General features: G+C 44.1%; 1 protein-coding gene across 16 annotated transcripts in view; it reads right to left on the reverse strand.

The window, feature by feature from the left end:
- LOC129017038 (unconventional myosin-XIX-like) overlaps positions 1-25,790 on the reverse strand; it is a 109,058-nt gene that overhangs the window by 14,792 nt on the left and 68,476 nt on the right. For 9 of the 16 annotated variants that reach the window (XM_054457057.2, XM_054457058.2, XM_054457059.2 and 6 more), the window contains 2 exons: positions 25,590-25,686; positions 25,044-25,465 (listed from right to left, as the gene is read on the reverse strand). In XM_054457057.2, coding sequence (XP_054313032.2) covers positions 25,329-25,465; positions 25,590-25,686 — 234 coding nt within the window. In that variant the 3' untranslated portion in view covers positions 25,044-25,328. Of the gene's footprint in view, positions 1-14,964; positions 18,007-19,413; positions 19,571-22,718; positions 22,891-23,321; positions 23,413-25,043; positions 25,466-25,589; positions 25,687-25,790 lie in introns of those variants that run through there. The other 7 variants (XM_063655600.1, XM_054457064.2, XM_063655590.1 and 4 more) reach the window with 6 other exon arrangements.

Genomic DNA, 25,790 nt, shown 5'->3' on the forward strand with positions numbered 1-25,790 from the left:
AAGAAAAATAGTCACCCAATTGGAAAGCATGAAGTAAAACAATCTCTATTCATAGAAGATATAATCCTATATATAAAAATCCCAAAGACTCTACAAGAGCATTATGAGAGTTAATAAAAGAATTTAAAATGTTGAAGGTATAAGATCAATATGCAAAAATCAGTTGTGTTTCTATACATCTGCAATGAAGACAGGGAAATTAAGAAGGCAATACCATTCACAATAGCATCTAAAACAATAACACTTCTAGGCATAAATTTAACCAAGGAGGTGAAAGACATCCACAGTGAACTCCAGAAAACATTGTTAAAAGAAATTAAAGAAGACCTAAATAAATAAATGGAAAAGCAACCCATGCTCATGGTTAGGAAGACAGTATTGTCAAATGGCCTACACTACTTGAAATGATCTTCAGATTCAATACCATCCCTATCAAAAACATCCAACAGACATCTTTTCTTTATTACTATTTTTTGCAGAAATGAAAAAGCCAATCCTCAAATTCACATGGAATTGCAAGGGACCTTGAATAGACAAAATAATATTGATGGAAAACAAAATAGCAAGGGTTGCACTTTCCAATCTCAAAACTTACTGCAAAGCTACAGTAATCAAAAGAATGTGGTACTGGTATAAGGATTGTCATATAGGCCCATGGAATAGAACTGAAAGTCCAGAAAATAAACTCATATTTCTATGGCCAATTGATTTTTTTACAAGGGTGCCAAGTCTTTTCAATAAAGAAAAAAGAGTCTCTTTAACAAGTGGTGCTAGAACAACTGGATTTCCACATGCAAAAGAAAAGTTGGACCCCATCTCATAGAACATACAAAAATTAACTCTTAAGTAGATCAAGAACTTAAATATAATAAAAATATAAAATTCTTGGAAGAAAACATAATGAAAAACCTTGGACTTGGCAATGGATTCACGGGTATGATACCAAAAGCATAAGCAATAGAAGAAAAAAATATATACATTGGACTTCATCAAAGTTAAAAATAGTTGTGCATTAAAAGACATTATCAAGAAAGTGAAGACAATCTACTAAATGTAAGAAAATATTTGCATATCATTTGATAAAGGCTTGCTATCCAGAATACATAAAGAATTCCTACACTCAATAATAAAAAGCCAAATGATCCAATTTAAAAATGGACAAAATATTTGAAGAGACTTTTCTCTAGAGAGCATACACAAATAACCAATAAGGACATGAAAATATGCTCAGTATCACTAGTCATCAGGCAAATGCAAATTGAAACCACAGTAATGTACCACTGTACACATATCACGATGGCAATAATAAAAAATAGTAGTGGAAAATAGCAAGTGTGGTTGAAAATGTGGAGCAATCGGAACTCTCATGCATTGTTGGAAGGAATGTGAAGTGGTGCAAACTTTGCAGCTAACACTATACTGTTTCCTCAGAAAAGCTAAACACAAAATAACCATACAATCCAACAACTTCACTACTAGGTATACACCCGAAAGATGGAAACAACCTAAGTCTATCAACAGATAAATAGATAAGCAAAATGTGGTATAAACAGGCAATGTTAATATGACTCATCCATAAAAGGAAATGAAGTTCTGGTATATACTACAACAAGGATCAACCTTGGAAAAATTACTCTAAGTGAAATAAGCCAGACACAAAAGAATAAATACTATATGGTTCCATTTATTTGAAATATCTATAATAGGTAAATTTGCAGGACAAAAAGTAGATCAGAGGTTGCCAAGGGCTGAGTGAAGGAGAAAATGAGAAGTCATTGCCTAATGGTAGAGAGTTTCTGTTGGGATGTTGGTTATAGATAGTGATACTTGCACAACACTGTGAATGTAATTGATGCCACTAAATCATACACTTAAAATGGTTAAAGTCACAAATTTTAAATTTTTGCCACAGTTACTATATGTTGCCACACACAAAAAAATGTAGTGACAAGCATTCCCTATAGATAGTTGCTGATATCAGTGCTTCCACTGATAGGAATATTAAACCCAAGAGTGGTGGTAAGGTAAAGAAACTGAGCCAGGGCTCCCACCTTAATCTGGGTTCTCAAAAAGGTTAAATTGGTTCCAGAACAATAACATTCCCCTGGTTCCCGAAGAAGCAAATAAGTCTTCTCTGGAAAAAAGCATCTATAATTTAGGTTCCTCACATTCCCACACATCATGTGCACCGAAACATGAATGCGCAATCTAAGATTACAACTGTATAGGGAAATAAACCACTATGAGTGAGAATCAGCAGAGGCAACCAACAATAAATTCAGGCTCTCAAGGGCTTCAAGTATTGGAGTTAATTATAGAATACAAGCTTCATAACAGCACACATTTTTATGTTTTGTTTACTGCTGATTATCAATCTCTATAACAGTAATTGGTATATAATAGGCACTAAACAAACATTTGATGAATATTCAGACATAAAAATCAAATATGTATAAAATATTTAAAGAAATTTGAAAATCAGAATAATGAGGAAACAGTAATGGACCATAAAAATTACTGGAAATATTTATAAGAAGAACCAAATAGGAGCAAGGCATGGTGGCTTACACCTGTAATCCCAACACTCTGGGGGACGAAGGTGGGAAGATCTCTTGAGGCCAGCAGTTCAAGACCAGCCTGGGCAACAGAGCAAGACCCTGTCTCTAAAAAAGAACTAAATAGTACTTTTAGAAATGAAGGGGATATAATAAATTAGACACAGCTGAAGAGATAATTTAGTAGACTGGGCAATTAGTCTGAGGAAATTATTCAGAGAGATAAGATGCTGTAAAATAATGAAAGAGAGATTAAGAGATATGGAAGATAGAATCAAAAGAGATCTAGCATGCATTTATCAGAGACCCAGATGGAAAGAACAGAGTATCAAAGAAAAGGCCCAGATGGAGAGAATAGAAAGAATCAAAGAAAGAAAATATATGAATAAAAATGACTGAAATTTTTCCACAAGTGATAGAAGAAATGTATCCAAAGTATAGGAAGCACCATATATATCATGTAGAATTTTTTTAAAAATTTGTATTTACACACATCATTGTGAAATTACAGGATACCAGAATGGTGTCCAGAGAGAAAAGAAATCAGATTCAAGAGCCAGAGAAAAAAGACAGATCATATATAACAGAGCTAGAGTTAGGCTGACAGTGGACTTCTCATAAACAACAGAAACCAGATGACAGTGGAGTGTCTTTAAAATGTCAAAAAAAAAAATCATCAATATAGAAATGTGTATCCTGCAAAACTGTCTTTCAAAAGCAAACGTGCAATAAATATATATGTAGATAAACAAAATCTGAAATAATTTACCACCAACAGAACTTCACCAAATGGACTTCTCAAAGATCTACTTCCGGAAAAAAGAAAATGATTCCAGAAGGAAAACCTCAAATGCATAGTAGAAAGGGGAGCAAAGAAATTGGCAAAGATAAACATTAGTAAATAAATCGGTAAATTAAAACATTGTCTGTTAGGAGTAATTACTATTATAATGTCCAATGTTGAGATTAAAACAAAAGACAGACCAAAAGGACTGAAAAAAATAGCAATTCTCTTCTGTCGGCTGTCTGAAGTGAAGAAGGTCAAAAACATTGCTGTGTATGTAGCTGAAACTTCAGAAGTTGAGAAAAACATCAGTTTGAGTGACTAACTCTGAGCCTGTTTCTCTGTGAGGGAGCCCATAATGGACATTATATTCATATCTCTTCACTGGACTGTGGTGAAGTTCGCCTTTAAAAATTTCAGCTTCCTAGATGGGCCTCTTGCTCCACTCAAAATTCCTGACTTAAGACATCATCTGAATATGTTTAATAATAAATCTAATTGTGTATATTGGCCCTCTATACTGACCACTTTTGCATTGTGCTTTTTATTGATACATGTGTGTTTTACTTCCAAACCTTCCTTTTTGAAAATTAACAAAAATTTAACCCTTTAAAGTACTTTAAAAATAATAAAAGTATATATACTTCTATGAGGTGATATACATGCTATGTACTCCTAACCAAAGTGTGGTCTACTGACCACCCACATCACATTCACCTGGGTCACTTGTTAAAAACACCACTATATCCCTGATAAATCAGAATCTCTGCAGTTGGGAACCAGCAACAAGCATGTTAAAAAAAAAAAAAAAAAAAAAAACTCCTTCAATTATGCTTCCAGCTAAAAAATTTGAGACCCATAACCATAGGTAATAAAGGAGAGAATACCATTAGGAGTAGAGAAGAGACAGTAAAGAGGTGAAATTAGTCCTTGAGAGGCAGCTTTGGGTACACATCTGTCACCACCAGAGCTGTTAAAGACTTGGTGGAGATCTCACTATGAAATGAGCTCACCTGTTCTTAGTGCCACTTCTCTCCCTACCCATCTCAAACCCCTTTCCCCAACACACACACACACACACAAATGTATAATTTATTCTGCAATGTTAAGAGAAGACCAAAACTATAAGAAAGCAAACAACTATTCATAGACAGCACCTGCAAAATGAATAACAACAATAGCCACATTGGGGGAAGGGGTGTAGATTGTGTAAGTCCTTGGATTTTATTCTTAAGTAAGATAAAAGTTATTGGTTAGTTTTGAAGAGGTAAAATGTGAACCATCTTATGTATTTATAGAACCACTTTGGGGACAAGGAGAGAAGCAGAAATCAGTTAGGAGGCTAATGAAATCACCAGGTGAGAGGTGATGGTGAATGCACCCAGGATGCAGCAGTGGAAGTGGTAAGAAGTAGGCAGATTCTGAACATGTTTTGTAAATAAAGACAATACGATTTTTTAACAGAATAAAACTAGTGTGTGTGAGAAGGAGAGGAGTTGAGGATGACATCAAGAATTTTAGCCTGAGCAAAGGATGGATGGAATTGACACAGAGATGGGAAAGACTGTGGGAGAAGCGTGGTTAGAAGAGGGAATATCAAGAGTTTCTTTAGGGATGTGTTAAGTTCGATTTAAGATGTCTAAGAGGAGATGCTGGGTAGGCAGCATCTGGTATACAAGAGTAGGCAGCTGGGGATATGAGTGAGTCTGGAGTCAGGTATGTGTCAGAGATTATAGATAAAGGAATGTTAAGATACCTGTCCAAGGTCACACAGTGAGAAAGTGGCAGAACCCAGAACTCAGTCTTGCAGCATCTGACATCAAGGCCTGGGTTCTTAACCTCTATGTTATGCTGCTTCTCCAGGAACCCAAGGTGAACCAAGACCTAGTTTCTGAGAGAAGAGAACAGAGTTGAAGTTTTCAAACTGCAGACCTATGGCCTCGGTGACTATAATTCTTCCTGTCCCAACCTGAGTAGTTTCTAGGTTGCGACTTTGTCTTTACTCCCTTTCAGCATGTACTTGCCTTTTGAAGAAATCATTTCCCAGGAAATGGGCACCCCATGTATTTCTGTGCATGTGGATAGAGTGGGAGGAAGGGAGAATTGTTGAGTTCTTGAGGGCTTTTTTCCCCTTTCTTTCTCTTCTCCTTTTTTTTTTTTTTTTGGAAGCTGTCCAGGGGCTGTGTTGTTGCTGCTGGTGGTGGCAGCAACTGCTACAATCAGAGCTTTTTTGAACCAAAGAACTAATTTACTGCATGAATGACTTTAGCTCAAAAGAAGAAATAAGGATGATCAGGAGTCCTAAGGGAAACGAATAATAGGGTAATTTACATGGGGAGATGAGGGAGGTGGGAGGAACACACAGGGTAATTTTTTTGCTAATCTTTATTTTATATTTTTGCCTTTTCTCCCTCTGCCTCTCTAGGGGCAGATCCTCAGCTCTGAGACGCTTCTGGCCATCCCCAGGATTGATACCTGGAAAGGATGAAAGGGCAAGGGAGATGGGGCTGCTTAGAGTAGAGAAGAGAAGGTCAAAAGGCAGTTTCATGTCCATTTTCTAAAGCCAGCTTCTACCAGGGAGATGGTCTGTGAGAGGCCACCATTAAGCCTTGGGACAGGTGAGGGATTGCAAAGGACAGTATCATGTGCTCAACTGAGTGCCATATACACCTGTACCACCAGGTTGGGATGGCCCCAAACTAAGAGTTCACTATTACCCCCTTTCTTAATTTCCCAGCACAGAGAGAATCCAGAATAGCAGGACTCTTGGAGAGAATTTAGTCCAAGGCCTATATATTCCATGACAAGGAAACCCCAAAGGCCTGGATTCTAGATCTTACTCCAGCACATACTAGCTATTTGACCTTGGTCAGACCCTGAAACCCAGAGTTTCCTCATATATACAATCAAAATTGTCATTTTCTTCACTGAGTAATGAGGATCAAAAGGCCAGGCACTATGGCTCATGCCTGTAATCCCAGCACTTTCAGAGGCTGAAGCAGGTAAATTACTTGAGGTCAGGAGTTTGAGACCAGCCTGGCCAACATGGTGAAACCCTGTCTCTACTGAAAATACAAAAATTAGCTGGGCTTGGTGGTGGGCACCTGTAATCCCAGTTACTCAGGAGGCTGAGGCAGGAGAATCACTTGAACCCAGGAAGCGGAGGTTGCAGTGAGCTGAGATTGTGCCAGGACACCCCAGCCTGAGTGACACAGTAAGACTCTGCCTCAAAACAAACAAAGAAAAAAACAAACAAAAAAACAATGTCTGACAAAGCACTTTGTAAACTGCAAAGCACCCGGTAAAGGTGAGTTATTGTTATTGATACTTGTCAATGAAGGAAACTGAGTCCCAGAGGCATTATGTGACTCATCCAAAGTCACATTGCAAATAAATGCAGAATAAAGACTTGAACCTAAGCCTCCAGTGTTTCTTCCACAGGAGAAGTAGTGTGGCATTATGGTTAAGGGTATAGCCCTTAGAGCTGTGAAAGAAGAAATTAGTCATAACTGTTGTCATGAATCAAGGCAGGCTTGATTTGAGGCTATTGTAATTGGTATAGGGATGACTGCCATGGAGTTTTGCAGTAGAGGAGTGAGATAGGGCTCAACTTCCAATACAACATGAAAAAGTGGGAATTTATAGCCAAAGAGTGGGATGGAGAGGGGGTGACTGATGGGTGAAAAATCACTAAGAGACATTTCAAGGGGAAAGAGGGATTTCTGGCTAAACCAACCTAACCAGATTTTTGCTTGAGGCAGGCCAGAATGACCAGATATCACCTGGGGAATGGTAGAGGATGAGGAATTTGCTCAGATATTGAAGGTGGAGGATCTTGCTAAACCAACTTAGCAGGATTCTTGCTAAAATCAGGCAATGCAAAGACAAAACCACAGTCCAAAAGTCAAGGCCTGGTTGGGAAGAGGACTCAGGGGAGCCTGACTTAAGTTTGTTCAAGGAGGGGCTTTTCATCAGAGCCAGGCTACCTGGTTCACCGTTTGCCAACCATGGGACTTTGGGTAAGTTGGTTAACAAAGCTGTCTTCAATCTACTTCATAGAGTTGTTGTGTGAGTTATATGCATACATGTAAAGTATACATCGCTACATATATACACGACTATAAGTACATATGCTCAGCATTTAGAATAATGCCTGCAAATGATGTCTAATAAATGCTAGATGTTGCTATTATTCAGGAAAATGGACTAAACCCAGGGAGCTTCAAAGCATGTGGAGATTCTCCCCTTATAGATTCTCTCAAAGACCAAGAAAAGAAATGAGAGTCAGATGCCACAGCAGGAGTTGAGGTTCAGCTGACATGGAGCTTCACGTACGGTAAAGCCAAAGTATCTTGCCTTGTAGTCAGGAGTCCTAAGTTCTTGTCCCAGCTCTGCCACCTAAGGCAGACCCTGGACAAGAGTGTGTCTAAGGCTCAGGTGCCTTGTCTATAAAATCAATCTAACAATCATTTCTCAACCTGTCCATACTGCAGGGCTTTGGTTAGATCCAAGTCAAAAACTCATGAACTGTAAGGTTCTGTGAACATATTAATATGATTTTTGGCAGTACAGCTCTCTGAAACACATTTTACAGGTGTGTGCATTGGGGATCAGGGGGTGACTGGGAAAAGTACAGCATTTTCTGCCTCTGGAAAGCATGAACAATAGCCAGCCTCCGGAGTGTGTCGGGTTGCCGTTCCTTCTGACAGTGAAAGATGCTCAGGGTCTTTTGTGCACAATCCTAGCCAGGTACCACCCAAGAATAGACATGAGGGGGGTGGAACAGGACAAATTAGTTGCATACTTTACACCATCCCCTAGGCCCTACAGTGCTCCTACAGGTGAGACCAGGCTAATTGCATATATTTACATCTTTCAAAGCCCTCTGTCAGACACTCCCTTCAGAAAAACTGCCTAGAGTTTTCCAGCTGATGATCCTCTTATCCTTCCCAGGATGCTTTTGTTCCTTGCATAAATGGTTAACTCTCAATTAAATGGAGCAATGGAACATAGAGGAGTGGAGGGAAGCCACAGATAGCCCTGAGTCACAAATAAAACAAGACTGCAGTAACCTTTCATTATATGTTATCAGATTACTGTGGGGAAGAAGAGCTCTAGACCTGGGGGTGCTCACTTCTCAGAAGGAGTTTGGAAATTGGGCCAGGGATGATGGGTATAATTACACAAAGGAATTAACCTTGGGGTCAGGAAGCTAGGGGTGGAGATAGAAAAGGGGAGAGAAGTTGTTCCAGTTGTGAAGCAAGTAGGAGTGTATCCGACCCTCTGACATGGAATCAAAGACATTTGCTCTTCACAAAGCAGGTTTCAATATACACTAATCACCTCTGCTAAGCCTCTTTGGGGGAGGTGAGCACATCTCAGCCTCTAAAATATTTTAGCCACAGGTAATGCATTCATTAACCATCATATAATGATAATACCAATGGTTTTGTTACTACATGTAGCACACTATATTGCAATTTGTTACCCTTACAGGTCCCGCACCAGATTAGAATCTCTTTGAGGGAAGGGATTGTGTCAAATTCACTTTACACCCCTTGTGTCCAGAGCCTCACATACCATAGCTGCTTAGCAAAACTGTGTGGGGCAAATATTTGTTGAATTTAGAGAGTTGAATGTGTCATTAGAATGCAGCTTACTGCCTTTTCCAGAAGTAGGGAGTAGCAGGAGGTTTACCCCATAAATCAGTCTCTGTCTTATGTGCTGAATGGATCAGGAGAGACCCTAGAAGCCATCAGCAGATTGGAAGGAAGGAGCCTAAACTTCAAGACTGGACTCAGAGCTGAGTTCTGAATGCTAACAGTGACCATGACTTACTGAATCAAGATTTTTTGGGGGGATAGGAAAGGAAAACCCAAGGAATACTTCAAAACCACATGCTTCCTAAATCCCCATGTAAGCACCACCAGTCTGACCTAGATACTGGCACCATCATTCTTGGAGGCAGAAGCATGGACAAACTAACTGACTTCTTCCTTGGTCATGAAATTCAACCTTGGCCAGTTTTATGTACACTGACCTTCTCTGTCCAAAACCTCTTTGTTCATCCACCATAATTAAGCAGCCACAAATGCTGCATAAAGAGCCAGTTACTACCACAAACACAAGATCAGAAGTTATTCTCTGTTACCTGTACATAAATGTTCCTAATTAATGTGTAACAGTACCTATTCCATGACTGAATGGGCTATAGGTTTATGGCTGTAGCTGTTGCGTGCTGTAGCCTGTGGTTTTATGGCCCTAATTCCATAATAAGCCTTAGTTTTAATTTTTCTCCTTCTACCCTGTAGCCAGAGTCTCCTGGGTGTGGGGGAAGGGAGAGGACAATGGCTCTCTCTGCCCAATGGCTCTAGGCAACCTGCCACAGAAAAAAATCTTCACTAGAGCCAAATCAACCCACCTGCTCCTCCATCAAAGAAGAAGGTCACCTACTCCGTGGGGAGGAGGCCAGAACAGCCCAGATGCCCTCCACATTGGAGGTGTGAGATTTGAAAGTGGCAAGTTTGTCCTGTAAATGTGCCAGGGCAGTGCCAGCTGTTCACAGCCCCAAGAGATGTCCTAGCTGGGGCAAAGGGAAGGAAGGGGTCAGGCAAACAGGCCAGGATTAGGAGGTCTGCCAGTTGGAGGACCTGACCCTAACCACAGGGCACAGCATCATTAAGCAGGAGCCAAGGGAAGGGGGTGTGTGACAAGCTCCATCGCTGTCCATGGTGCTGACTCATGCTTGCAAACTAGGTCCTGATTGTTTCTCCGAACCCTAGGATTCTGGAGAATCCTGTCCAACCTGCTTTTGATTATATTTCCTTTTCTGATGACAGTTTAGCATTTTTACACTGCTGCAGAATAAACAGAATCATGACATGTGTTTTGCAATTGATGCAATGGATTTCAAGTAATGTTTACAATTCTATCACATTTCCAACATTTACAAGAAAGTATTTTCCCTTGGGCATTTTAGGTGATCCTCTCCATAAAACACCATTGCTATTCACATAATCTCAGCACACAGTGTAGAGGTGACAAGTGGAAAGAGGATAGCACCAGCAGGAGCTACTAGGTGAGTAAAGTTGGTCCCAGCAGGATGCCTCCCCACCTGCAGATTTACTATTCTAGGGAGCCACCAAACAACCTTTGTGGAGCAGAACATGTTGTTTGAACCTTTCTAATTTTGTAAAGTCACTTAGCATGACAAAAACTCTCCCAAGAGACATATTTAAGAAGTAGGTGGCAAGAATAAAAAGGGAGAAACTCCATCCCAGCTCCACTCTCCAGAGAAGAAAGAGTAAGGGACATACCCTAAGACAAAATCTGGTATTTTACCTGCTATAACAAAGATATGGGCTGCAGATGAGGAAAGACAGGAAATTTGCAAGAACTCAATATGAGATTATTTTAGGCCCATTTTCTTCCTACTCCTTGACCTGTATGCATTTTGGAGTGGGAGAAGTACAGGTCACTTGCTACCTGGTGAGTTTGGGCCAAGCAGTTAATCTCTCTGTATCTCTGCTTCCGTATCTATCAAGCTGATAACAACAATAATGCTTTACTGTGGTTTGAATGTTTTTGTTCCCTTCCAAAATTCGTGTGTTGGAAACTCAATCCCCAATGCAATACTGTTGGGAGATGAAGCGTGTTGGGAGATGTTTAGGTTATGAGAGCTCTGCCCTCATGAATGGATTAATGCCCTTAGAAAAGGGTTGACAAAGGAAATTATCTCACTCTCTTTTTCCCTCCAACCTTCTGTTATGTGGGCACACAGTATTCCTCCCCTCCAGATGATGCAGCATTCAAGATACCTTCTTGGAAGCAGAGAGCAGATACTCACTAAACACTGAACCTGCCAATGCCTTGTTCTTGGACTTTCCAGCCTCCAGAACTGTAAGAAATATATTTATGTTCCATATAGATCACCCAATCCATGGTATTTTATTATGGCAGCACAAAGAAATTAAGACATCTTTCTTCACAGGGATCTTAGGAGGACTAAATGAAACAATAAATGTAAAACACCCAAAGCATGGTGAAGACTCAATAGATGATAGATTCTCCCCTATCTTATTTTTCTTAAATATTCAATGAGACTTTGAACACCACCTCAGAAATCCAAGAAGGCAAAAGCCACTTGAACTTCAGGTTACCGAAGCTCAACCCCCTTGCCTGCTCTAAATCCGGGAATAGAGGGGAAAGGGAAGACTTTTCAAGTCAATTCTCTTGTTAAGATATCTGGCCAGATATGGTGGCACATGCCTGTAATCCCAGAATTCTGGGAGGCTGAGGTGGGTGTATCACTCAAGCCCAGAATTTAAAGGCCAGCCTGGGCAACATAGTGAACCTCTGTCTCTATGAAAAATACAAAAAATAGCCAGGTGTGGTGGTGTATGCCTGTGGTCCCAGATAAGGAGTCTGAGGTAGGAGTATCACCTAAGCCAGGGAAGTCAAGGCTGCAGTGAACTATGATTGCACCACTGCACTCCAGACTGAGTGACAGAGTAAGACTCTGTATTTTTAAAAAAAAAAGATATCTGAGGGAAACCTTGAGGTCATGGAGATCAGCTAGTCATAAGAGAGCCATTGCCAGCCCCATGGAATCACACTCACACTCATCCCATAAAGAAGAAGGAGGAGCATATGACTAAATAACTTGCTCCCTGTCTTCTCCAATTCCCCACAATTCCTTTTCATGACCCCTCTGTCATAGACACAGGAAATTTTGGGAAAACAGGCATCAATGGCAGTCCTGATCAGTGCAACCAGGGGGTAAATATCACAATAAAGTGATAGGGCTGGACTAAATGTCCTCTAATCTCCTTTAGTCATGATGCTACTATATGTATATTCTGACTTGCACAAGCTGCTTGGAGGCAGAGTTTGCATCTTAGATTTTCGCCATGTCACCCACAGCTCTGATTATAGACTTACCACATGAATGCACAAAACTTCAAAACATCATGTGGTTTACCATAAATATATGCAACTTTTACCTGTCAATTTAAAAACAAATAAAGTTTGGCACAAGACAGGGATGCCCTCTCTCACCACTCCTATTCAAAATAGTGTTGGAAGTTCTGGCCAGGGCAATTAGGCAGGAGAAGGAAATCAAGGGTATTCAATTAGGAAAAGAGGAAGTCAAATTGTCCCTGTTTGCAGATGACATGATTGTATATCTAGAAAACCCCATCGTCTCAGCCCAAAATCTCCTTAAGCTGATAAGCAACTTCAGCAAAGTCTCAGGATACAAAATCAATGTACAAAAATCACAAGCATTCTTATACACCAACAACAGACAAACAGAGACCCAAATCATGAGTGAACACCCATTCACAATTGCTTCAAAGAGAATAAAATACCTAGGAATCTAACTTACAAGGGATGTGAAGGACCTCTTCAAGGAGAACTACAAACCACTGCTCAAGGAAATAAAAGAGGATACAAACAAATGGAAGATCATTCCATGCTCATGGGTAGGAAGAATCAATATCGTGAAAATGGCCATACTGCCCAAGGTAATTTACAGATTCAATGCCATCCCCATCAAGCTACCAATGACTTTCTTCACAGAATTGGAAAAAACTACTTCAAAGTTCATATGGAACCAAAAAAGAGCCCGCATTGCCAAGTCAATCCTAAGCCAAAAGAACAAAGCTGGAGGCATCACACTACCTGACTTCAAACTATACTACAAGGCTACAGTAAGCAAAACAGCATGGTACTGGTACCAAAACAGAGATATAGATCAATGGAACAGAAAAGAGCCCTCAGAAATAATGCCACATATCTACAACTATCTCATCTTTGACAAACCTGAGAAAAACAAGCAATGGGGAAAGGATTCCCTATTTAATAAATGGTGCTGGGAAAACTGGCTAGCCATATGCAGAAAGCTGAAACTGGATCCCTTCCTTACACCTTATACAAAAATCAATTCAAGATGGATTAAAGACTTAAACATTAGACCTAAAACTGTAAAAACCCTAGAAGAAAACCTAGGCATTACCATTCAGGACATCGGCATGGGCAAGGACTTCATGTCTAAAACACCAAAAGCAATGGCAACAAAAGCCAAAATTGACAAATGGGATCTAATTAAACTAAAGAGCTTCTGCACAGCAAAAGAAACTACCATCAGAGTGAACAGGCAACCTACAAAATGGGAGAAAATTTTTGCAACCTACTCATCTGACAAAGGGCTAATATCCAGAATCTACAAGGAACTCAAACAAATTTACAAGAAAAAAACAAACAACCCCATCAAAACGTGGGCAAAGGACATGAACAGACACTTCTCAAAAGAAGACATTTATGCAGCCAAAAAACACATGAAAAAATGCTCACCATCACTGGCCATCAGAGAAATGCAAATCAAAACCACAATGAGATACCATCTCACACCAGTTAGAATGGCAATCATTAAAAAGTCAGGAAACAACAGGTGCTGGAGAGGATGTGGAGAAATAGGAACACTTTTACACTGTTGGTGGGACTGTAAACTAGTTCAACCCTTGTGGAAGTCAGTGTGGCGATTCCTCAGGGATCTAGAACTAGAAATTCCATTTGACCCAGCCATCCCATTACTGGGTATATACCCAAAGGACTATAAATCATGCTGCTATAAAGACACATGCACACGTATGTTTATTGCGGCATTATTCACAATAGCAAAGACTTAGAACCAACCCAAATGTCCAACAATGGTAGACTGGATTAAGAAAATGTGGCACATATACACCATGGAATACTATGCAGCCATAAAAAATGATGAGTTCATGTCCGTTGTAGGGACATGGATGAAATTGGAAATCATCATTGTCAGTAAACTATTGCAAGAACAAAAAAACCAAACACTGCATATTCTCACTCATAGGTGGGAATTGAACAATGAGAACACATGGACACAGGAAGGGGAACATCATACTCTGGGGACTGTTGTGGGGTAGGGGGAGGGGGGAGGTATAGCATTGGGAGATATACCTAATGCTAGATGATGAGTTAGTGGGTGCAGCGCACCAGCATGGCACATGTATACATATGTAACTAACCTGCACATTGTCCACATGTACCCTAAAACCTAAAGTATAATAATAATAAATTAATTATTTAATTAAAAAAATAGCCATACAAAAATAAATAAATAAAGTTAAAATTTTAAAAACCATGACAACTGACAAATGGGGGAAAAAAAAGTGCAGCCGTAATTGGGCCAGATCTAATATGGTTGATTCTCTCTGGGCCCAAACTCTTCAGAACCGTGGACAGCTCCTGACAGCCGGGAGAAGGGGGAAGTGGTTGAGCGGATTGGCAGAAAAACAAAAACTGGAATGTCAGAAAATGGAAAAGACCTGAGAGGTTTTCTAAATCCAATCATTTATTCTGAAGATAGAAAACTGGGGTTCAGAGAAGGGGAAAGAATTATTCTGGAGTCATGCAGTGACCAGGTGGGTTCACTCATTTTCTCATAATTCAAGAAAGTGCAAAAACAACTTCAACTCTGTAGAGTGAGACATAATATTTATATGTTTGTTCCCAATTTGAGCATTTCTGTCCCAAATGACAAAGAACAGAACAAGAGAATTTTTTTCTCAAGGTTTCCTTGTTACATTCTCTGTTGAACAAATTTAGAATAAGAGCTCCTTTCCTAGGCATGGAATCACACACACACACACAGACACATACAGGCACACACACACACACACACACATACACACCACACTTTTCCCAACTATGATCTTATTTATTACTGTGCTCCTGGAGAGTGAGGGGCTTGACTCACCTCTCTCCAAGACAAAGGCCACCTGAGTTTAGGGACCACCCTCTTCCCTCTAGGATCAACTAAAAAAGAGTTGAATACTCTTTTTTAGTCATCTCTCTGCATCTGAACTTTATGTTCAGCTCCCCTAACTCCTTTGGACCAACACCCCACCAACAGAAAGCAGGATAATATCTGCCCTACCAGCCCAAGAATTCCATAAGGGAGATGGCCACAATATCTTGCCAGGTTGGTGCTCCCTCTTACTGGGAGCCATACTTCCCTCATCAGGTTCACACTTCCCATAAGATGAGAATGGGGTCTCCTCCAGCAGGCAGAGCCCTGTCTCTTCCTCTCACTCCACAATGCTTGGGATGATAGCTCAGAAAAATGGAGCAATTATTAGAAAATTATACTGAGGCCAGGAGTCCTTTCAGCAACCAGACACCTTCCTTAAAGTGTGAAGAAAGTGCAGCATCTAGGAATCTGAAATCTCTCTCACTACATTTTTACAAGTTCACATCCTACCTCCCACCCTCCTCATCTCAGCTTCAGAAATATCTCCATTATTCAGTGTCTCCAAAAGCAGGAACATGTCTGAGAACTTTGGTGCTAAGCTGCTAATTGGAGTCTGTGGCTTGAAGGGAGGGGGCAAGGAAACAGAAGTTATTGTGTCCCAGAGACACAATTATTCAGATTTCCTTGCTTGCTGGAATCCTGAGGCTGGACTGTCCCTTTACTCCCCTCCTGAAGGCAGTCACTTGTCTGCAGAGCCAGAACTAATAGCCAAAGTATGCAAGGTGCCTGGAGGTGGCAATGGCACAGCCTTGAGAGGCAGAAAGTCTCCTCCCTAGTTCACTGATAACAAAGATCAGGCTGAATGCCTTGATGTCTTTCCAAGCCATTCAGGCTTCTCAACTTTGGGTTTGGGAAAGTCTCCAAACTGTCTTTTTTTTTCTTCAACTTTAAAGTTCTGAAGTACATGTGCAGGATGTGCGGGTTTGTTACATAGGTAAATGTGTGCCGTGGTTTGCTGCACAGATCATCCCATCACCTAGGTATTAAGCCCAGCATCCATTAGCTATTCTTCCTGATGATCTTCCTCCCCTTGACCCTCTGACAGGCCCCACTGTGTGTTGTATTCCCCCATGTATCCATGTGTTCTCATTGTTCAGCTCCCACTTATGAGAACATGCGGTGTTTGGTTTTCTGTTCCAGTGTTAGTTTGCTGGGGATAATGGCTTCCAGCTCTATCCATGTCCCTGCAAAGGACATAATAATCTCATTCCTTTTTATGACTGCATAGTATTCCATGGTGTGTGTGTACCACATTTTCTTTATCCAGTCTACCATTGATGGGCACTTGGGTTGATTCCATATCTTTACTATTGTGAATAGTGCCACAACGAATATGTGTGTGCATGTATCTTTACAATACAGTGACGTATATTCCCTTGGGTATATATCCAGTAATGGGATTGCTGGGTCTAGTGGGATTTCTGCTTCTAGATCTTTGAGAAATCACCACACTGTCTTCTGCAATGGTTGAACTAATTTACACTCCCACTAACAGTGTAAAAACATTCCTTTCGCTTGGCAACTTCACCAGTATCTGTTGTTTCTTGACTTTTTAAGAATAGCTATTCTGACTGGTATGAGATGGCATCTCATTGTGGTTTTGATTTGTATTTCTCTGATGATCAGTGATATTGAGCTTTTTTTTTCATATGTTTGTTGGCCGCATGAAAGTCTTCTTTTGAGAAGTCTGTTCATATCCTTTGCCCACTTTTTAATGGGGTTGAACACTCACGTCTTAAGCATGGAAAGCCAGTACTAAAAGGGACTTTAGAAATCATCTCGTTTCATCTTCTCATTTTACAGATGGGTAAATATAGGCTCAGAGGGATTCACAAAGCAATTTAGCATTGATGTTCATCTCTGAAACTCAGAACTCCCAACCCTGGTCAGGAAAGTGGCACTGTGGTAAAGTAGAAAGGGCTCTGAAGTCAGACAGGACTGGCGTCCAAATCTTGACCCTGCCACCTGAAATGCTCTGTGTTCTTGGCAAAGTCACTTAACCTCTCTGGACCTGTTTCCTCAGTGTTTAAAATGGGGGTGAGGATAGGCTATTGTGAGGATTTAATGAGATAACGTGTATAGAAGTGCATCATATGCACTTAACAGATGGTCAAAGGAGTGAATTATTTCTCCCCACTCTAATTCCTCTCAACAGCAGTCTATCTGCAGCTCCTTCTTGACCTTCCCCAGCTCTTTTGTTTTCCCCCAAAGCCTGTGCTCCTCAGCACTCTCTTTTCCTGCCCCATCTATATGCCCAACTCTCCTCCAGAGTGGGTGAGGAAGGAGGGGTTAATAACAAGAGTTCTTGGGTCCCCTCCAGGTCTCTGAAGGGTAGCAAAATTCCCATGCAACCAAGCAGAGGCAGGGAACAGAGCAAGAGTGGGAGGAGACAGGCAAGGTCGGCAAGCTGTCCTCTTTGTTCCTGGAAAATGAGTGCAATTTCCATCCCTTTCCACGGAAGCTGAGTCCAGCACCAGTGTGTGGCAACAGGCAGCAGAGGTGTTGCCGTGGTGAGTAATGGTCCTGGCTATGGCTCTGCCCTCAGCTTGTACCTCATGCCCTGAGGACGAACTTAGGGCTAATGAGTCAGGGTGAGTGACAGCTTTGACTTGGCCCTGGCTGGCACACCAGTGCCTCAAAACCCCTGCACTATTTCTTTTCTCCAGGGAGCCCTCCAAATCCCATCTCAGGAGATGTTGCTGGTGCTCATTTGATTCACTGCACTGGGGGAGATGGAGGCCCAGAGAGGGGAAGCTGCTCTCTCCTGCAGAGGCTGTGAGCTTTCTGACACTCTCCAGGGCCCTGTCAGCAGCCCACACAATTACCTGCAGAAGACAGAATTAAACCTCAGACACAGCTGACTTAAGCGTCAGCTTGCTAGCTATGTGGCCTTAGGTAAATTACCTAACCTCAATGTTCCTGCCTGTAAAAGTGTTAATAATAGTATCTCTGGGTCGTTAAAGGATGAAGTGGGTCAGGGCATTTAAAGCACTGTGCACAGTGCCTAGAACAGAGTAGGCACTTTTCATGCATGATTCTCCCTCTTGTACTCATTCACAGACCCTTTCCATCTTTCTCCTCTCCACCTGCTTCTCCAAACATTGCCGGGGAGGCAAAAATATCCAAGATGAGACTCACAGTAAATGTGTTCTCCAGGCTCTAAAGGAAATTAAAAGCCAGAAACCAGGGAAATCATGTTTTTAGGAGAGGCCCAGGGGTCCCTCAAGCCTGGGTTCCCATGACAGGGTAAGAGAAGCTCCTGCTGGATCATGTCCTGATCTTTACCCTGAGCATCATTCGATGGGAGCAGAGACAGAGGACAAGATGTTAAATCTTATATCTGTCACTTTCTCTGACCGCCAGGCCCTTGGAAGGGCCACTGAGCTCTGCGGTCTACAAGAGTGGCCTGCAGGGGCCTGGGGTAAATAATGTCCACTTGCAGGCCAGGGAAAGATTTGATTGAGAGGAGCATAGAGGAGGGCCCTGTGGGACATAGAGGAAGCCTCTTTCAGATCCTCTCCCTGACTACATTCACACACACAGGTGCATGCACCTGCCTGCTTGGAGGCACATCATAAGCTGCAAGCCTGACATGCATGTTTTTTTCCCAGGTAAGTAGGTGGGTATGCACAGGCGGGCCTCCTCACCTGTGTCCAGTGCTTGCAGGAGGGGCTGCATGTCCCATCTGAGTCTTAGTCCCACCCAGAGAGGACCTTCAGAAGCCTGGGTCTCATCCCCAAGCCCACTGGCAGATGGCAGATCTAAAAAGGCCCAGAGGAGTAAGGTGGCCTGTCAATGTCACCGAGGCTGGAAGTGGCAGAGGTGTGGCTCAAATCCAGGTTTTCTGACTCCAAATCTAGTGTTCTTTCCACCGAAGCATGCCCACAGTGCACACACGCATCCCCACACACACTCTCACTGGCAAGTGGGCACACATACAGCTAGCAGAGGGCTCACTGTCACCAGCCCTGTTATATAGGGCTGTATTCATCAGTTTGAACCCTTCTAACACCTGTAGGAGGTAAGTATGTATTATCCCTATTTTTTCAGGTAAGGAAACTGAGGCACAGAGAAGTTAAGTCACTAGTCCAAGGACACATAATTAGAGCCCAAATGTGAATTTTGAGCAGTCTGGCATCAGAACTTGTTAACTTCCATTATCTCTGCTATAGTGCTATATCTGTGCACGAGTGCTCACACACTCACATTCATATACACACTCACATACTCACACATTGGTCTTGAGTGATCTGGGCGCTCACCCCTAGATGCAGCAATGATGCCAAGAACAGAGAGAGGAAGCTGGCTCCGGCCCTAGGGTGGACCTCCTTCCTGGAGAAAACAGGAACATCTCTCCCAACTCTCTCTCCCCTTGCCCTGCCCCAGCACCTGCATGAGAAGAAAAAAACATCCACCATTCCCTTCCTCATTCCAACCCCATCTCTCTAAGCCTCCATCTGTTGGTTCCCCAAGGGCTTCCGGTTGCATTGCAAAGATGTCCTGGCAGTAGGGAGGCAAGAACAGAATGAAATATATATAACATCTTATTAGTAAAGGACATCTGAGCCTCTAATTAAAATTTGCCTAATGACCCAACTTCTCTGTCATTTTTGCTCTTAGAGAGATTAATTTAAGGTGACAGGTACTTAGGCAAAGGAAAATTAAGTTTTCCTTTAAAAAATTAAAGAGGAAAAGAGTGGCTTGCTCCCTTATTTGTCTTTAAAATTTTTATTTATTTGTCATATTCCCTCCCACTCTTTTCCAATAAAACCTAATGATGGAGAATAATTTGGTGAAGGGAAGGAGACTGAAAGAAAAGTGTCATGGGGTAGCCTGGTGGCACCCACTTGCCCTGAGGAGGGCTGTTTGTGGTTCCCCTGCTTAGGAGCCCCTGACTGCTCATTGACAAGCCTGCCAGCAAGCTGGCTGATTCTGCTCGGGTTCTGGGGGAACCTGTTTCCATTTAGCTTGTTTGACTTGGCTGTGCCAGTGGTATCTGTTTCTCTATGGAACAGATGGTGGGTAACTCTCCCCCAACACCGGGCTGCAGCCCAGCTTTCCGCCTCAGCATATTTCCCCAAGCAACAGGCTGCAGCCTTGAACACACTCTGCTTTCAGGAACCAGGTGGGAAATTCAAGGGATGCAGCTGTGGTCTTTCTGTGTGACTCCTCTCCCTGTCCTTTGTCCTCCCGACTCCTCTGGTCTCTGAGTACAGAGGAGAGGGCCATCCTGACAAGGAGACAGGGGCATGGACTTCAAGATATTCCAATCTCAGAGTTCAGATCCTGCAAAAACCTATCGGGATGGGTCTAGAGATTACAGAAACATGTCCTTAGCATTCCCCACTTACCACCTTTTTCAAAAGTAGTATTCCTGGCCAGGGTCGGTGGCCCATGCCTGTAATCCCAGCACTCTGGGAGGCTGAAGCAGGGGAATCGCTTGAGCCTAGGAGTTCCAGATCAGCCTGGGCAACATGGCGAAACCCTGCCCCTACAAAAATACAAAGATTAGCCAGGCATGGTGGCCTATTCCTGTAGTTCCAGCTACTCAGGAGGCTGAGGTGGGAAGATCGCTTGAACCCAGGAGGTGGAGGTTGCAGTGAGCAGAGATTTTTCCACTGCACTCCAGCCTGGGTGACAGAGTGAGACTCTGTCTCAATAATAACAATAATATTCCTTTTTTTGTCCCATAGGCTCCTCTTCAGACTCTCTGATGCTCTGTCTCTTCTCACACTTCCCAGGGCATCCTACTCCATCCTCACCCACATTTTCATCCCCACCCCACCCCACCCCACCCAGCTCTCAGATCTCACCCCCACCCAACCTGCTCCACTCCACTTCCTAAGGCCTCTCTGCTGCTCTTTCTTCATTCTTCAGGATATTAGCTTTGAATCAGGTGTTCCCAGTAGACTAAGAGATGGAGAAGATGGGCAAGAAGGAGGGAGAGAGGTGAAGAAGGAGAGGAATCCTTTTTTCTAGACACCTAAGTCCTGCTCCTAACCCCTCTCTCTCTTTATCTCCATTTCCCTCTCCAGCAGCATGACTGATGCTGGGATATCTGTCAGGTTTTACTTCCTAGGGAGCCAAGGGAGGCTTTTCTAGCAATTAGGCCAAGGCCTCTAATCCAAGAGAGCTCTAACCACCAGGCAAACAATAACTCGGTCCACTGGGCCCTGTAGAGAGGACACGAGGAGCAAGAGAGGTGTACTCAGGGTTCCTCTCCATCACCTGGCCACAGGGCTGGGGCCAACCCACAGGAAGGGGCTGCTGAGAAGGTGAGGGTGGGTGGAGACCAGTGTGGGGATAGATAACTCAAAAGCCCATCCATCCACAGGCTCAGTTCAGCCCCTGCCAGGCCACCTACACTGCAGTTCCCTCATGGCACAAGTGGGCCCCCAGTCCCGAGGTCAACAATGGCATCCTCCACTCTAGAACCGGCCCCAGCCCAGAGAAGATGAGACTACCACACAAGACGATGACACGTACAACACTATACAGGGGTTTCTTCCTCACAATTTTTCTTAAAGTAATTGCTCTGCAACTTCTTTCACTTCAGTAAATAAACTGGCTCTTTTTGCAACAGGGGCTGTGCAAATGTCCTGTGGTCAGAAGCTCACTCTATCTGTGTTCATCACACTTTATCTGCTCATCTTGGAGTGACTTGTAGGCAAAGGCTTTAAAAGCCTTTGACCTCAAATTGTGACCTGAAATTAGCTTTGAGGCAGTGGTAACTAGTCTCTTGCTGAAACGGATTTAGTGTGGCCTCAGCTTCCCTGAACCATTTTCAACTCAGACGATCTGGTTCCCCCAGCAGAGCTTCTCAGGCTCTTGGCTCTTTGTGGCGTTTATGAAAGCAGGGGACCCTCTCCCCAGAAAGGTGCCCAAGGTCTCATGTGCACATGCACACACATACACTCATTCTGGCTCATCTGAGAGGATTCTGGGCCCCTGAAGCCCTTACAATGCCTGCTGAAGAATCTCAGAACTCAAGGTGAGAAATCATCCTTAACCACATGGCCAGAGGGTGGAGGTACCCATGTAACCTACCAGAAAAGGCCAGGACCCCACCTCCACCACTATGCTACATGCTGTGGCTTAGCCTCTGGCTTTACCACAATCTATCAAACTCCTAGGTGATGTACAAACGCACAGGGAGACAGAGAGGCCCATTCAGCCAAGGATCTGAAGCAGGAACTGCAAAGGCTCTAGATCACCTTTGGGGCCTGGCTAGCCAGCAGACAGCTGAGCAGGCTCTCTTCACCTTGCTGAGGCTAAAGCAGCCTCCTGAACTTTAATAATGAGCTGAATTCTGGCCAGGAATGTAGCAACTTTCCCACTCAGAAAGAGGCTACAGGTGCTGCTTGGGGAAAACCTGGGAGCTGTGCCCTGCTGTGTCCAGGCGTTTGAGGAGCAGGGAGAGGAACCAGTCTGTCTTATCCCCCACCCTGGGACTGTGCCTATTGCCTGATGTTGTCTGGCCCAACCCCGGACAGGAAGAGCACTTGTTGGGAGGACAGGGGCCAGAGTAACTGCTCACCGTGCATAGATCAGTTTGGCCAGGCAGTCTCTATGGGTGTCACACTCGGCTCGGGGGCAGGGCTTCCGGAATACCTGCTGCTGTCTGCCTGCCCTGATGGTTCTAACCTGCACTGTCTCCAGCAACACGTCCTCTGGGAGCCCCAGCAGCGAGGCTGCCGTCCTGACAGAGTCTGGGAGGGGCAAATCCTCTTTAGGCAAATCACTCTCCATCCAGTCCTCTTCACGAGGCACTGTGAAGTCATCACAGCGGGACCATGACTTGCCCAACTGGACAGAAGAAACCTAAGTTCTGATCAGTGAATTGACTCACCAAAGGACTCCATAAACGGCAGTCAGAACTCAAACCCAGCACTTTCATGTACCAGTCCATGCTGCCAAGTACGGGACAAATCACTTTACAAACCTCTGACTCATTTTCTCATCTTTAAGATGGGGATGATACTGTCTGCCTCACCAGACAGGGTGAGGGCCAGGCCCTATGGTGGGTGGCATAAGCAAGGGCATCAGATTCCAATTTTCACCATCCAGCCTTCCACCCAACCCCAGCAATGCTGGCTACCTTCCTGACAGGGCCTGCCATATCCCACACCCTGACCCTCACACTTGGCATCATCCATCGGCTGGCAGGGCTGGGCTTCATCCTCGGAGGCAGCAAACTGGATATTGCCAAGGTGCAGCAGTGCAGCTAGGACCTGGGGGAAGGAAGGATGGGTGGGAGTAGGAGAGGGCGTGATGTGGGCCTACTCTGGGAAGGGCCGTTCTGCTGAGTACAATCACGACAGCAGAAGGGCAGCTCCCGATCATGGCCCAAGTGTGCCCATCTCTGCCAGGCACAATTCTATACAAGTTACATGCACTGCCTCATTGCATCTTTTCAACAACCTGTAAGGTATGTGCTACGCCACTGCCTATGATAGAGATGAGACTGAGGACACGTGCTTCCCAAGGGGAAAGATGGGATGAGAACCCAGGCTGACTTCAGATGTCTCCTGGGGCAGCCCATGGGCCTCCATGCCCGCCCATCCTCTACCTTTCTGCCCCCTGCTCTCTAAGAATAGACTGGTGACTGGGGGCAGGGCTGCTTCTGTGTGCCTGCTGGAGGCTTGTCTCTGCTTCCTTGAGCCCTTTCCCACTGCCAGGATTCTGAGAGCCCAGCCTGCTGGAGGAACTGTGACCTTGGTCTGTGTCCGATGGGTGCCCCTTTGCCTTTGTACTCAGTGTTACACACAGACAAGCCCCCAGGGGCTATAGACAGAAGCTCCCCTCACCCCACCAAGGCCCGGCAACTTCAAAACCCTCAGACCCAGCTAGGCATGGTGGCACACGCTTGTAATCCCAGCACTTTGGGAGGCTGAGGCAGGTGGATCACTTCAAGTCAGAAGTTTAAGACCAGCCTGACCAATATGGTGAACCTCCATCTCTACTAAAAATACACACACTCACATGCACACACACACACACACACACACACACACACTCACAAAATTAGCTGGGTGTGGTAGCACATGCCTGTAATCCTGGCTACTTGGAGGCTGAGGTAGGAGAATCACTTGAACCCGGGAAGAGGAAGTTGCAGTGAGCTGAGATTGTGCCACTGCACTCTAGACTGGGCAACGAGACCAAAACTCCCTCTCAAAAAACAAACAAACAAACAAAAAAAACCAATCACTCTCAGACCTGACACAGGGACCCCATCCACCATTCCTATATGGTCCCAGGCAGGGTGCCTCCATGTGCTACTGGTCTTCCAGCCACAACTTGCTCCAGAAGACTGCCATGCCCACCAGGCAGAAGGGCTGTGGCAGAGGTTCATGCCACCCCCAAAGCACTCCTGCCCTGACTCCCAGTGTTGTCCACTTATCCTGGGCTTGTCCCCAGGTGCTGTCCTTCTGTCAAGTTCTTACCTGGCAGTGTGAGTAGCCCCCATCTGGAGGGTCACTTTCCACTGCATTGCTACCTCCCTGAAGTGGCCTCCCTGTCTCGACTGCCAGGCCATCCTATCTATCCCCTCCTGCTGCTCTAGAGGGTGAGGAAGATGAGAGGAGGCAGTCAGCTCTGTCAGCAAAGACAGAAGGGAGGCCCCCCTAGTGTGACTGAGAGGAGCCCAGCTCACCTGGGGCAGTCTCATGTTCCAGAGGACAACGGGGCATGGGTTGGGGGAAGACAGAGAGGGTATGAATTTGGAATTACTATGTCTGGTACTCTGTATCACCACTTAGTGGTATCCGACCTTGGGCACGTCACTTTACCTCTGGTTTTCTCAGGCATAAAGGGAAATAAACACACACAGAGGACTGTTTAAAAAACTAAGTGAGCAGAGAAGTGTGAACATGACTTGTAAGTTTTAATGTACTAGACAAGCAAGGCGGTAGCACTAGTTCTCTCTTCTGATCATGCAGTACCTTGCTCTCTGCCCCCATGGATCAGTTACTGCATTCTGTACTCTAGCACTGTGTACACATCACTGTTCCTTACGCCCCGTCCACCCCACCACCTGGTCTCCAGCCTCAGCAGAACAGAGAGGTGACTGATTCCCTGGAGGTAGCACAGAGGGGCCCAAAGTCCTAGATCCTCAGGGAAAGACCAACTCCATGTCCAGGGAAAGGCTCTATGAAAGGGGCTGCCTGTCATCTCTGCCAAACATAAGTGGCGTGGCTTTTCTTCTGACCTTAAAGATGTTGTTCTGGGTAGGGGTGTCAATGCCCAAATGGAGCATGGCCTCTCTGGTCACCTCAAAACAATCCTCTGAAAAAGAATCCAAGTTCAGGGGCAGAGGTCAGCAGCAGCAAGATGCGAGGGAGGCAGGCTCTGTACAGAGTGGGTGGGTGATGCTGGGTCAGTGCAAGGTGCTAGATGGGGCTCCCCTTACCTTCTAAACTCCTCTCTGGGTTGGGTAGCCAGGAGAAGGCAGCTCCCTCAGGGAAGTGCCACTGGAGCCTCTCGTCCTCACTGGCTCCTTTGCAAATCTGTGGAGAAGGGTAGGTGGGAGGCGGGGTAGGGGGTTTGAGAAAAGTCCAGGCCTGCATAGGCATGGGGTTGGGATAAGAGGAGTGAGAGATGGTAGCAACGA

The sequence above is a fragment of the Pongo pygmaeus genome, chromosome 19, assembly GCF_028885625.2.
Source record: "Pongo pygmaeus isolate AG05252 chromosome 19, NHGRI_mPonPyg2-v2.0_pri, whole genome shotgun sequence".
In the NCBI taxonomy this organism is placed as follows: Eukaryota; Metazoa; Chordata; class Mammalia; order Primates; family Hominidae; genus Pongo; species Pongo pygmaeus.